Genomic DNA, 14,005 nt, shown 5'->3' with positions numbered 1-14,005 from the left:
AAAAGGATGATGCAGCAGGAAGTCCAATTAAACAATTTTCTTTAAATAAATCTATGATAGGTAATAAGAAATGTGTGGCAATAAATCAACCTAATTATCTTACAATTTTATAGATCAAAGGAAATCTTCTTTTGGTGTTTGGGAGGTATGCTATATTAATGAACTTTAATCTTGTATTTATAAAATATGTATTTTTCAATTTGCCTCAACAACAATAATAATAATGAGACTGTTCATCAAAAGTAGCTATAGCAGTCTATTTTCTACTTTCATATAGAGAAATGGAACACCTAAATTTAAAATTAATTTTAATATGTAATATGAACAGAAATAGCCTTTTGAGTAAGCACAATAATTATCTTAAATTCTACAAACTGTTCCATTATTTCTCACTGCAATGCCCATTGGTAGTTCCTGTTAGCGTTTATGAAGCTGAGTCTCCAGATGTTTCTATGTTCGGTCTTTAGTATCATTCCTTACTTTCATCACAATTAATAACGGACGCCATGGTTTTAAAACGTGAACCGAAACTGCCCATCATACTTCGTTGTCAGTCCTGCACTTCACTGTGAAACAGTTAAACAGGGCTTTTATTTATTTTTTTAAGTGTCATAAGGAGTTAATAGGACACAGCTGTACTGGCTCTTTCTAATAAGCAGCTTCTGTCGCTTTGGTCACCACAGGTGTCTCTGTAACCTGCAAACTCTTATTACTAGTGTATCAAAGTTGTGCTACTTAACAGGCTTCTTTAGTAAAACATAACAAAGCAATTACATGGCTGTTGATTGCTAGTCATAAAAAAACCCTCAAACACTGTTTTTCAAAAGAAACTACACTGCAATTTTTTGTCATTGTAAAATAAAAGGAGCTAAAGAATTAAATGGAGGACAGAACAAAATGACAGCAGGTAGCCAGCTGAACTTAGCCACTACAGATGGTTCAGAAATAGTGTTTCCTTCTCCACCAAGCTGTGGATAAAAGAAAAGGAGGAGATTCCTTACTGCCAGTGAATGGCAAAAGATTTAGACAAGTCTTCAGTCTATGTCATGAAAGACCTTCGATGCTGCATTTTTATCTGTTTTTGGCACTGCTTTTCATCACCTTTAACTGAGTATGAATAATAACCTGATTTAATTTAAACAAATACAGGTGCTAAAGGTTCTTTATTTATGTATAACAGGGAACATTTCCAGGGCAGAACCAAGTCATCCTAGAAAATTTCCTAACCATTTGCTTAAAGAAATGAAGAATTAGGTGAAGAAATTGCTCCACCACTCTTTTGCCTCATAATTAAGGGAAGAACCATTTTTCTTTTCAGATTCAGATTACATAAAATTAAGTCTGAATAATGACCAAAACTTCAGCCAGCTATAAAAATAACAAAAAGACAAATCAAATTATTCCAATTGTTCTACAACTGCTTGTTAAGTAACCATGACAGGCTTGCTTTGAAGTGAATTTATTTAATCTTCCTCTCTGTTTAAAAGTCTGTGATTATGACTATATTAGCACACTCAAAGTAGCATCATGGAATGTTATGACCACAGGTGTAATTAAACATGATGAAAATTATTTTAGGAAGGATACTGAAAGAGGCAGATTATGAAGAATTACTTATCATAGATATTATGATCAGCAAACTAAGTTTTATGCTGACAACTAGAAAAGGCTTTTTCCCCCTCCTATGGAGAATATGGATGTCCTGCTGGCTATGTCCAAAAGAATGTGTGCAATAAAGCGATTAGATCAATTAGTATATGCTAGAGTAAAGCTATTACCAACTTCACTGAGGTAGTCCAGAATGTTCTGCCTTCTTCACTGATTTTATTAAAAAAATAAACTTATCGCTAGGATAACTATTAGATTTGTTTTGTTTTTTGTGAACATAATAAAAACACAGATTGTCTTTAAATAATCAACAACTTACTAGAAACATACTCTGCCTTATTGCAGATAAAAGACAAAAATATGTTTTTCATTTTTGGTCTTACGAGGCAGGGCAAAATACTTTTTATTTTCATGTTACTTTTTAATTTAAGAAGGGTTATAAAGTTAAAGTATATTTTCACATTTATAATAATTACATGTGTTAGCTATAATAGATTTTATCTAATAAAGTATAATGGAAGATAATTTAATGCTGAGGCTGTAAAACACTCACAGTGATAAGAAATCAAATTCCCTGAGTAATTTTCTTCTTTTTTTTTTTTTTTTAAATAAAAGAACAGTATTACCTTGCTCTGTTGGCGTCCTTTGTCAGATCCCAAGCCCAGGTTATAAAATTTTGACTCAGATAAGAAACAATGGATTCAGCACAAAGCATTTGTGAGCAGAACACGTTGGTTAGTACACTTTCATCATGGTGGAGGTAGATAGCAAGAAGCTTTCTCTGAAAAAGAAGAGAAAAGACCAATCAATTAAAATATCCACTAAAACAAGACCTCTTGAATTCAAGAGAGGGTCATTCAGTGTATATGAACAGCAAAGACAAAACTAAATGCTCTTCCCTAAGAGAGCACCTTATCATCAGCATTCCCAGAACATCAGAGTATTAACACATTTTATCTCCTTATACTCTAAAGAGGTTAGAATGATTGTATGTACTTTTGGAGACCACAATCTTGGGATTCTGTTAACATGCGCAAGCCTAATTTGAGCAGAAATTGCCACAGAACTACACTTTCTTTAAGTACAATGGATTTAACATTCTTCACATTTAATGCACACTGTATTAACTAAACTATTCACTAAGACAGCAAAATCTCTGATAAGTCTATTCTACTTGAAAGAGTCTAAAATGGACTTTTATTTTAGTTAAAATGATCATTTGAAACTTCTTAACATGTGCCTCTATTAAATGCCATTAGAAAAAAAATGACAGAGAAACAGTCCATAAGAAGTGACACCTGCTCTCTTAAAAGGGTCTTCTGTTATAGTTGGACAGTCAATAAAGTACCTGAAACTAAAAAGTAAATTCAACAAGGCAATTGGTAGTATGTTAGCTTTAACAATGACAGCAACAGAAGGACCTAAATATTTGTTCACTAACTTTTAGTGCTACCTTATAGAACAGCTGAGTTTAAGAACAGCCATTAATTATCAAGAAAAGGAAAGAACATTTTATGGCAGAGAATACATATAATAAAGAAGATATTCCTAAGGATATAAACTTTTTTTGTGAAATTCTGCCAAAGAAAGATTTCAAAGAAGCTTGGGGATCTTTCTTTTCATATTAAATAAAGATGTAATGATAGTAAATGAAAACATGGTGTGTGGGATTCTCAACAAAAGGAGTATCTAAACCGAAGGATCAGGCTGAAAAAAGGCTAACAAAGTCAGATGCTTGAGACAATATTGATTAAAAACCCAGATTATAAAAATAATAGAAAAGTAAATATGAAAGTATTTTCTTGAAAGCAAAATTTTGTACTAGATAAAAATAGAGTAGAGAGAATAAGATTCCAAAATCATCTATTATGAAAAGGATACACTCTTACTTTCGCAAATATTATTTACACAAATCTCTAGAATGTATCTGTAAAATAGGTATTCATAACCTCATTAGCCTATGAGGAAAGTCAAGTTTAGAAATGACTTATCTGAATTTCCAGCTAGTCAATAAGAAATTCAGCTAGGACTGGAACCTTGATTGTCTGAATCCAAGTCTAGTACTCTTCTGCTACTAGAGGAGTAGCAGGGAAATCAGGCCACACTCTACAATCAAGACAGATGAAGGTACTCATCTAACAGAGATGGCAGAATGCAGGTGATGTAAGAGAGCATAGCCTCAGGGAAGCATGTAACTGCAATAAGGATAGACTCCTGGCTATCAATGGCTTGGCTGATCCCACATGACTCTAGGTGTTAATTTGTTTAGTTTTTCATTCAATAAGCATTTGTTGAAATTCCCACTGTGTCAGACCAAGCAGGAAAAATAGGCAATAAATGATCAACAGGAGACTAAGGGATTCTTCACCTTTGTAAAGGACTATAGGTAATAGTAACTGTGCTTCCAGGAAGCTTGTAATCAGACACATTGTTGGAGAGATACTTATCTGGCAAATTCCACTCATCCTTAAAGGCTCAAGGCAAATGTTTCTATGAAACCCGCCTTAATTCCCTCAGTCAGAGTTAAAAGCTTCCTTTTCTGCATGGCTTCTAGCTCTTCCCATTAGTATTATAAATGTTTACAAGTTTCCCCTATAGACAAAGTCTCTCAAGGGCCAGGACTGGGCCTCTCAGTCTTCTTTGCATCCTTAGACTAGCATAGGTCCCAGCCTGTTAGATGAAATAAACTCAATAATGATCTTAACCACAGCCCCCTTGGCAAAAAAAGACACCAAATGTCAGAGATAAATGCTAAATCTGTTTTTTATTAAGTGAATCAAGAATATCTGGCTTCAGAGAAAGAAAGGTGAACCTGGCTGCACTAACAAATTCAGGGCTCCTCTTCTTAGCTTTCTAGCTGAATAGACAGAAGGATGTCAACCTCTAATTCGTCTTGATCGTATCTCAGCAACTACATTTAATGAGAGTGGGAACAAGAGAGCTGTCCACTTTTAAATCAGCAGATTTCTAATCAAACAATAGCAATAGCTAAATCTTTAAAATGCTTATTTCTCTCAAGAACACTGCAAGGGAACATTTGGACTTTGGGAAAGAGATTAGTGATTTGCATCGCTATCTCACTGATTTAATTTAAATGCTCTCCCAAACCAAATACATATGTGCCCAAGAGGTTACTAAAACACCCAACATGCAGAGTTCCCTATAAGTGCAGCTGATAGTATTGACTGAAACTAAACTTGGAAATCCAGGGCACAAATGCACAATATCAAGCAATAAAAAAAGCATCTCTTTGGCAATATTTAATTTTAAAAAGAAGAAAGAGGCAGGCAGAGACCAGGCACTGTCTGTTTTGGAGGATCAGGCATTCTGCATTTCAAAGCATGGGTCCCTGCAATATCCAGGTTACTGTGCTAGAATCTCGACTATTATATCGCAGTTGTGAGAGGGAGGGCAAAGATGTGTTTACTCAGTGATTAGGCCCTTAGAATAAGCTTCTAGCTCCTAGAGAGACAGCTCAGCACTTATTCATTTGGGCCAGTTCACAAAGCCTAGGAAGATTAAACATCCATGCTGAGAAGACAAGCGAATGCAGACGATGAAAAAGAAATAAAAATTCTTTAAAAACTCTGAGATGACTTCATTATTTTTCCACAAGGAAACTTTAGGAAAGTGTTTAGTTAGAGAAAAACCCACATTGACCTCTCTCTAAACCCTTAATCTTTCCTTTGTGGTGGCATTGCTTTGTGGAAAGCCACTGGCTCACTGTGTTCCTCTTTTCACTGGAAGCTGGGAGAAAAAAGGCTCTGGAGAAACAGTTTTCGTTCCAGGGACACAAACCCCTGACACTGTTAAACACAAGATGCCAGGAAAACACACTTAAAAATTCCCACTTTAAGTCCTAAGTGGAATGTGAGAAAGATGATAAAAAGAGTATCCAAAGAGACACTCAGAGTAGCTTTAAAGAGGAGGTTGAATAATCTCAGCCTTGCTCCTCTTACATGGTAACTTTTCAACGCAAATTTTGTTTTCCTGCTACAATGACAGTAAGTAAGCAGAACATACTCTTAATGTGGGACATAAAAATCAGATTAAATTATAGGCAAAGATAAACTCCAGGCTCAGGCTTCTGATTCTCCTGCTGAGCTCAATTAAGCAACGGTCTAAACAGAGAACTGAGTTTAGCAAATCAACCAATTTAGGAGAGAAGAAACCGCAAAGTAATCAGAAAACTACATTTGTGAAGAAAGGGCCTCAGGTACACAGAAAAAGCCTAAGAAAAAGTTGTGTTCTTCCATTACTATAACCTGTTTTTCCTTTGGCCCATTCGTAATTTGATCCAATAACATTTATAGAGTGTCACATGTTAGACATTGAGAGTATAAAATTCATACCACAAAATTCCCTTGCCTTACAGAATTGGGGAAGAAGAGGATATATGGGTGAGATAAATGTGCAACTGTGCTGCATTAAGCCTTGACTATCAATTTATAGTTTGTTTGGGTAACAATATAAGAAAGTTTCCAAGGCTTAAAACAGCAGAACACCCTGGTCTAATCCTAGTTCTATCTCCTACCAACCTTACGACCATGAGGCAAGACAAACTTTAAAGATTTTAGATAAAGCATGTCAGGTATTTATTTACTGTAGTGAACCTGTAGCATCTGCTAAATAAAAAGGTACTATTAAGACAAATATTCCAGAACTATCAACACAACATTTGAAAGCAATTCCTAGGAAAATGATAGCCATAAAAATGGTCTATAGATTAAGCAGCTCTTTTGATTTTTCCTTCTAGCAATAGATTCTGAGATGCTAACTATGCCTTCAGTGTCAAGCATCTTCAAATCTAGAAGCTAAGGTATTAGGCCAATGCTCAGAAATTACCCAGTCAACAGTAACCCATGTGACTTGACTTTGGGCTACAGTGGCTACCAAATTTTAACACCTAGTGTCACAGAACTACAGAACTTTAGAATGGAAAGAAGAGGCTGGAGTGTGATTCAGTTGGTAGATTGTTTTTTTTTCCATGACTAAAGTCCAGAGTTCAATCCTGAGCACTGCATAAACCAGGTATGGTGGTTCAAGTCTGTAATCCTAGCACTTGGGAAGCAGAGACAAGAGGATTAGGAGTTAGAAGTCCTTAACTACATATCAAGAGAAGATCCTTAACTACATCTCAATTGCAAAGCCAGTCTGAGTTATATGAGACCATGTCTTGAAAACAAAAGAAAATAGAGAAGAGAAGAGAAGAGAAGAGAAGAGAAGACAAGAGAAGAGAAGAGAAGAGAAGAGAAGAGAAGAGAAGAGAAAAGAAAAAGGGAAAGAAAAAGGGAAAGGAAAGAAAAGGAGACAGAGAGATAAAGGCAGAGAGAGAGAGAGAGAGAGAGAGAGAGAGAGAGAGAGAGAGAGAGAGAACGAACAAGAAGTAGCAAGCTATATCTCAAAAGCCAGAAGAGAGCAAACATTCAGGAAGAGAAGGAATATGCTAATGAACTATTTGAAGAGCTTGTTTTCAAATACCATAGCACATATAATCTGTGTTCATTCAGTGATGTTAATGTTGATATGACAAATAATTTGGAGAAATATTGGCTTTTTTTCAGTGTAAGAAATTACAGTGTGAAATAATTTCCTTTGTGGAACATGATCACTGCCTCTATTTGTCTCCTTCCCATTTCTAAATTATTATGACCTCTTTTAAGTTTATGGGTAATTTATTGACACAATTGATAGAGTAAGACATCTGCTTATATCTTCATTATACCAAATAATTTATTATTGCTATACTAATATCTAAAATAGAATACATATTCAAATTTTCTCAATTATTTCCAAACAGTTCTTTTGTAGTTGTCTTATTTTAGTCCTTGGCTTTTTGATTATTTAATTTATCTCATTACTGTGTGTGTGTGTGTGTGTGTGTGTGTGTGTGTGTGTGTGTGTAAGAGGTGCATATGTTCTACATCCCTTATGAGGAAGCTAGAAGACAACTCTCAGGAGTCAGTTCTTTCCTTCCACCTTGTTGGATTCAAGGGTTTAATTCAGGTTGTGAATGAAGCCTGTATGCAAGTGTACCCGTTAAACCCCATTTTCTGCTATTCTGAGACAGTTTCATGTAGATCAGGTCGGCCTTGAACTTCTACACAGTGGAGGATGATCTTGAAGTCCTAATTCTCCTACCTAGAGTACTTGGATTATGAGTGTGTGCCACTATCCCAAACCACGGTGGTATTCTTGCATGTGGATGCTCACAGTCCTAATCCAGTATCCAACTTAATGAAATCTTAAGTACACGGTAAAAGCAGGAGAAAGGCAGCAAGGAGTCAAATTCGATTTAAATTCCTACTTTGCTACTTCCCAGCTGTGTGGATTTTAGAAGAATTAATTTTTCTCTTTTGGGTGTCATGTCTCCAGGGTACCAGAATCCACTACTTTTCCCCACTGCTAATAGTAAGGAGGTTTAATTAGTCACTTGTTACTCTGATCTGAGAAGCAGCAGCACAAGGGATGCTTATACTTCTAGAAGATACATACAAGCTCATCACATGAAAAGACATGGCAGCTGAGAACACTTATCCACTACCAGGAAACTGATGAATAATCACGCTCAGCTCACTTTCTTCTCTTCCATCAAGTCGAGGTCCTTAGCCCATGGAATGGTTCCTCCCTCAACAAACAAAATCTAAATACTTCCTCACGGATAGGCCCAGAGCCTTGCGTTTTAGGTGATTCTAAACCATACTATGTTCACAATATTAACCATCCCAGTACCTAATCTAGGAAATCAATGGCTATGAGAACAACTGAATACTTTTAAACCATAAACATCAGATTAGCTAATTTATCATAATGATGACACTTGAGCTGAAATTATGAAAGCTGAAATTTAAGATTACATGATAAAGGAAAAGTAGAAAAATGAAGGAAAAATCAAAGAAAGAAGTGTGGCAAATGTCTATTAGTGCCAAATCCCAGTTGTCAAGAACTCTTAGCTAGTTTTTTTTTTCTTTCTTAACTTCAATTCAATTATTTATTCATCAAATATTTATTGTATACTTAGATGCTCTGTCTTGATCTGGGCATTAATGACAACAATTTAACCCCTCACAGAGCTCACATTTTTATTTATTATTATTTACATATTTTTAAATTAAAGGATGATTACACCAATTTCTCCCTTCACTTTGCTCCCTCAAGCCTCTACCAAATTCTTTCCCTCCAGCTCCAACAATCAGCTAGGCAAGGTGGTGGAGAACTGTAAGTCCAACACCTGGGAGCTGAAGGGAGAAGGACCAGAATTTAAGGCCAGCCCCAACTATCCAGCAAGGTTAAGGTCAGCCTCAGCCTCAGTTATATGAAACCCTGCCACAAAAAGAAACAAATAACCAAGCAAGCAAGCAAGCAAGCAAGCACAAAAAGATTCAAGAGCCATGAACAGATTGTATTGTGAAACAGATTTCCTTCTTCATCTCAAAGATGATTTTAGAGATGAATTCAGAGACCAATAGGCAGGAACCAAACTCTACAAGTTTCAAAAGAAAATAGCTACCTAAGATGAAGAAATGACAAAATAATGCTTTCTTTTTCTCAACCCCTTAAGTAGATGTTAAAATAGCATTCTGAAATGCTAAAGACAGATGTTTTTGAATTTCACACAGGGAGCTGTCATATGGAAATCAAAAAGCAGTGGATGAGTTGAGGAGTAGGGGGTAAAGTAAACCCAAATTGTCTTTATAAAATAAGCTGACAAATGTTCATCAGGTGTAGATTTTCATCAGTTTCCATTGCTCACACTTAATACTTAGGCCATGAATTATCGTGGCTTAAGGCCAACATGTGACTGAAGTACTTTAAATAAGGAAATTAGGGGCTCAAATGTCTAGCTCTTACCAGTAAACTATAGAGAAGTAGGTATGCTTCAGGGAACATGCCAGGTTAGGGGAGGAAGCACAGAAACGAGAACTACATAGTTTAGGCCACATCAAAGAACTTATCAGTATTACAAAGTGAACACTGGGAAACAGTACCAAGGACTGGAAAAAGAACCTCTTAAAAGTACTGAAGCTATGGCTCTGTGGTAGAGTGTCTGTCTGTTAGCATGAATGAGGCCCTGTTTGATCCTAATACCACCCACACATCCACACTCATAAGGGCAAGCAGGATTTTTCTGATCTGATACTACCTTTTGAGAGGATTAACACTATCTCTAATTAATAATGGTCTGATAAGTAGTCAGTATAATATGACTGTGACATACATATTTTCAAAGGTAGGAGCAAAGATCCCCTGCATCTACCACAGGGGTTGGGGAAAGGGCAGAACTCATAGCCCATAGTCCACCTATTTCATTTATTTCAACGTTCAAAAGGATGGACAAATGACAGCAGTGAGGAGCTGAAGATAAATTAACAATTAATTCCTCATTAAAATATATTAATAATGCATTCTTGCTGAAAATCAAAGGAATTACAATGATTTGTGCACAAATATGTTCAGTAGATTTTAAGCTACAATACCATCAAGCACTGTTTGGCAGAGAGATTTCAAAGGGTGATATTGTGAATTATAAAGATGAGCTGAATTGAAGTACAGTGAACTGTAATAACTAATTTCAATAAAGAAAAGGTTAAGCCTGGGGCCTCATACATGCTAAGTAAGTGCTCTACCAGGGAGCTGTATCCCCAAGCCTCCTGCCTCTACTCCCCCTTTGATTTTGCTTTGCAAGGTAGAGTCTAACTATGTAGCTCAGGCTGTACTTGAACTCATGAGTTTCCTGCCTCTGAATAGTAGGATTACAGGTATGCACTGAAATGCCTGGCTCACTATAACTCTGAGTCACATACTGAATATACATTGTAGAGACTGTCAATAGGTCTTAAATGTTTCCATCTTTTCTTAATGAAGAATCTCTTGATTTTTTTTGTTTGTTTTATTTTAAGTCAATGCCTGATAACTAAAAAAATAAGTTTTCCTTATTTGTTTGTTTATTTATTTAGCACATGTGGCTATGTAAATTCTGAACAATTTAAGGAGAAGTATTAGCTGGAGTCCCAGCAGTCATCCTGAATGATGACATAACCTGAATCTTGGTAGTAAAAAAAAAGATAGAACTGAGTTTCAGATTCTGTGATGTGCCATACCAGGATCAGACAGAAGACTCATAGACTTAGAGAAAGAAAGAGAAATCCGGGTGCTATTTCATTATTACTGTTCATCTTTCAGTTTCAAACAACAAAGGCCTATCCTAATTTTTACACACACACACACACACACACACACACACACACACACACACACACACACAAAAGGCTTTAGTCATTGAGGAAAATGATGAGTCTATCAAACTATATTATTAAATCTATGAAATATGAAGACAAGTTACACATTTATGGGTTAGTTCTTTGTCTAGTAGAAAGATTCTCAAAATCTGCTAGTATGTGCTTTACACTTAGGGAATGGGCTGACTGCTCATTGAGGAAGCTCCACTATATAGCTAGTTAGTAAAAAGGAGTCCATTTGCAGAAGGTCAAGCAGGAACACAAAGAAGGCACAGAGGTTATTGCTTGGGATGACTTTAGCATTTATTTTTCATGCAATGAAGTAGGAAGAATTTTTCTTATTAGCATGTGAACCAGTCAATCTATCCAGAGAAGATTGCCCAGTGGGGTTTGGAATACTGTAACAGTCAAGTGTGCATCTACAGAAATGCCATGGCTGACAGATTTATATTTTAGAATCAATATGTGAACCGGATCATAGAAAATGGCTTGCCAGTACTAGTTCTCTCTCTTTTGAACATTTTTCATCTATTTACCTACCAATTATGCACAATTGTAATTTTTGAAGCATGAAACAGCCACAATATATATGCTATTATGCCCCTTGCTTTTTTCACTTACTGTATCTTGAACATCCTTTTACATCAATATCTATAAATGAGCTTTATTCAGTATTTCACTATAGAAATGTAAAATTAGTTTTTATTGATGGGCATATCAGATATTTCCATTTTTTTATATTAAAAAAAGATTTAAGTCGGGCGGTGGTGGCGCATGCTTTTAATCCCAGCACTCGGGAGGCAGAGCCAGGCAGATCTCTGTGAGTTCGAGGCTAGCCTGGGCTACCAAGTGAGTTTCAGAAAAGGCGCAAAGCTACACACAGAGAAACCCTGTCTCAAAAAACAAAAAACAACAACAACAAAAAAAACCAAGGGTTGGTGATTTAGCTCAGTGGTAGAGCACCCTGGGTTCGATCCTCAGCTCCAGAGGGAAAATAAAAAAGCTTTAATGAACATTTTGTTTACTTCTTTTTTTCATAAGTATACACATCAAAATATTTTTACTACCACAAGAGAAAACAGTATAGTAGAATGATTTTAATCTGTTTTTGTATTATTCAAAAATGAGAAGTATCTTTTCTTATTTTATTGGTTATCTCTTTTATTTTCTGTAAAGTGCCTTTTTATTCATATTGTTTGTCTCTACTACAATTTTCTTTTTCTTGTTCAACTTTTCGATTTCTTCATAAGTATACATTTCAAAGAAATCAGCAATTTGTGTCTATTACATGATGCATGTATATGGAATGACACAGAAGAGAACATCTGTGAAATTTTGAGCCAGAAAGTTTGTGAACTACATGGCACTATTACTGTACCATGGTTTTAAGTCACTGTATATATACACATACAAACCTTAGTATCCTTGCCTCCCATTTCTCTCTAGTCTCTCCTACAAACTGCTACTATATCACTCATTCCTGTATTATAGCGCCAACAGTGATACCTTCCTCTTCAAAATCTTTCAATAATGAACCACTACGTAACAAAAGTAACAGCAATAACAACTTTTTTGCTGGTGTTCTTGGATTTCTATGACCTAGCTCCCTAAGCATCTGTTTTAGCCCTACTGCTCTCTTACTTTTACCTATGACTAACTGAACAAATTAACAGATCTTTACTAACATTATATTCAGACAACTTGCCCATTATTAAGGAAACAGATTCATAGTATCAGGATAGGTTCATTACCAAAGTATTTTCAGGTGAAATTCAAAGAAAATAAAAGGAAGGCATATACATTAGTTTCAAATTCAAATCTGCCCGATACCTTTAATGCCCACCTACTGAAAGCAAACTAAATCAAAGATGATGAAATCACAATAAACTAGGAAGAAAGTGTTAAACAAGCATGCCATAAAGCCAATGTAGTTTTGAATAATTTAAATACTAACTGTAATATGAGCACTCAGATGATTAAAGTTTTAATTACAATTGATAACTAAGAATTGGTGGCATATTCTAAATGGTGCTAACACTGTTTAGTAAAGAAAAAAAAAACAAGCTAATTACAGAACCGCAAATGTTAGCTTCTGTGTTTTTGTTTTTTAAGATTAAACTCTCATGTATGCAAGGCTATTTTTAAACTCACTATGTATTTTAGTATGACCCTGAACTCCTAATCTTCCTGTCTCCACCTCCCAAGAACTAGGATTACAGACATGCACGACAGCACCAGCCCTTAAACATGCCCCCTCCTTATTTTTATCAATAAAGGAAAATTGGATCTTGTCAAAGGCCGTTTCTACATATAATGAGAGGATCGTGTATTTTTTATCTTTTAGTACATTTATATGGAAGGTTACATTAATTGATTTATATATGTTTAACCATCCCTGACTCTCTGGGATGAAGCCTACTTGATCATGGTGGATGATCTTTTGATGTGTTGTTGGATTTGGTTTGCAAGTATTTTATTGAATATTTTTGCATCTATGTTCCTAAGAGAAAACTGGTCTACAATTCTCTTTGTTGGGTCTTTATGTGGTTTGGGTTATCAGGGTAACTGTGGCATCATAAAATGAATAGGACAATGCTCCTTCTGTTTCTATTTTGTGTAATAGTTTGAGGCTTATTGGCATCAACTCTTCTTTGTAAATCTGGTAGAATTCTGCACTAAAACTATCTGGCCCTGGGTTCTTTTTGGTTGGTAGACTTTTCATTATCACTTTTATTTCACTAGGGGTTTACGTCTGTTTAAATTGCTTATCTGATCTTTATTTAACTTTGGTAAGTGGTATGTATTGAAAAATTATCCATTTATTTTAGATTTTCTAACTTGGTGCAATACAAGTTTTTAAAATACATCCTTCTGATTCTCAGATTCCCTTAGTGTTTGTTGTTAGTTATGTCTTCCTTTTTGTTGCTAATTTTGTTAGTTTGGATATTCTCTCTCTACCTTTTACTTAACTTGAATAAGGATTTTGCCAATCTTGTTGATTTTCTCAAAGAAGCAACTCCTTGTTTCATTGATTCTATGCATTTTTGTTTGTTTCTACTTTATTGATTTTAGCCCAAGTTAGAAAATTTCTTACTTTCTACTCCTTTTGCATGTGACTTCTTTTTGTTCTAGAGCTTTCAGTTGTGCTATTAAGTTGC

General features: G+C 35.4%; 1 protein-coding gene across 3 annotated transcripts in view; it reads right to left on the bottom strand.

Annotated features, from left to right (window-relative positions):
- The window catches only part of Faf1 (Fas associated factor 1), a 345,021-nt gene that overhangs the window by 106,235 nt on the left and 224,781 nt on the right, over positions 1-14,005 (bottom strand). For all 3 annotated transcript variants that reach the window (XM_036177177.1, XM_036177179.1, XM_036177178.1), the window contains exon 13: positions 2,235-2,389. In XM_036177177.1, the coding sequence (XP_036033070.1) occupies positions 2,235-2,389 (155 nt within the window). The remainder of the gene's footprint in view (positions 1-2,234; positions 2,390-14,005) is intronic.

The sequence above is a fragment of the Onychomys torridus genome, chromosome 2 (assembly GCF_903995425.1).
Source record: "Onychomys torridus chromosome 2, mOncTor1.1, whole genome shotgun sequence".
NCBI lineage: Eukaryota > Metazoa > Chordata > Mammalia > Rodentia > Cricetidae > Onychomys > Onychomys torridus.
The sequence above is the reverse complement of the archived record's forward strand: the minus strand, read 5'-3'. Positions and strand labels throughout refer to the sequence as shown.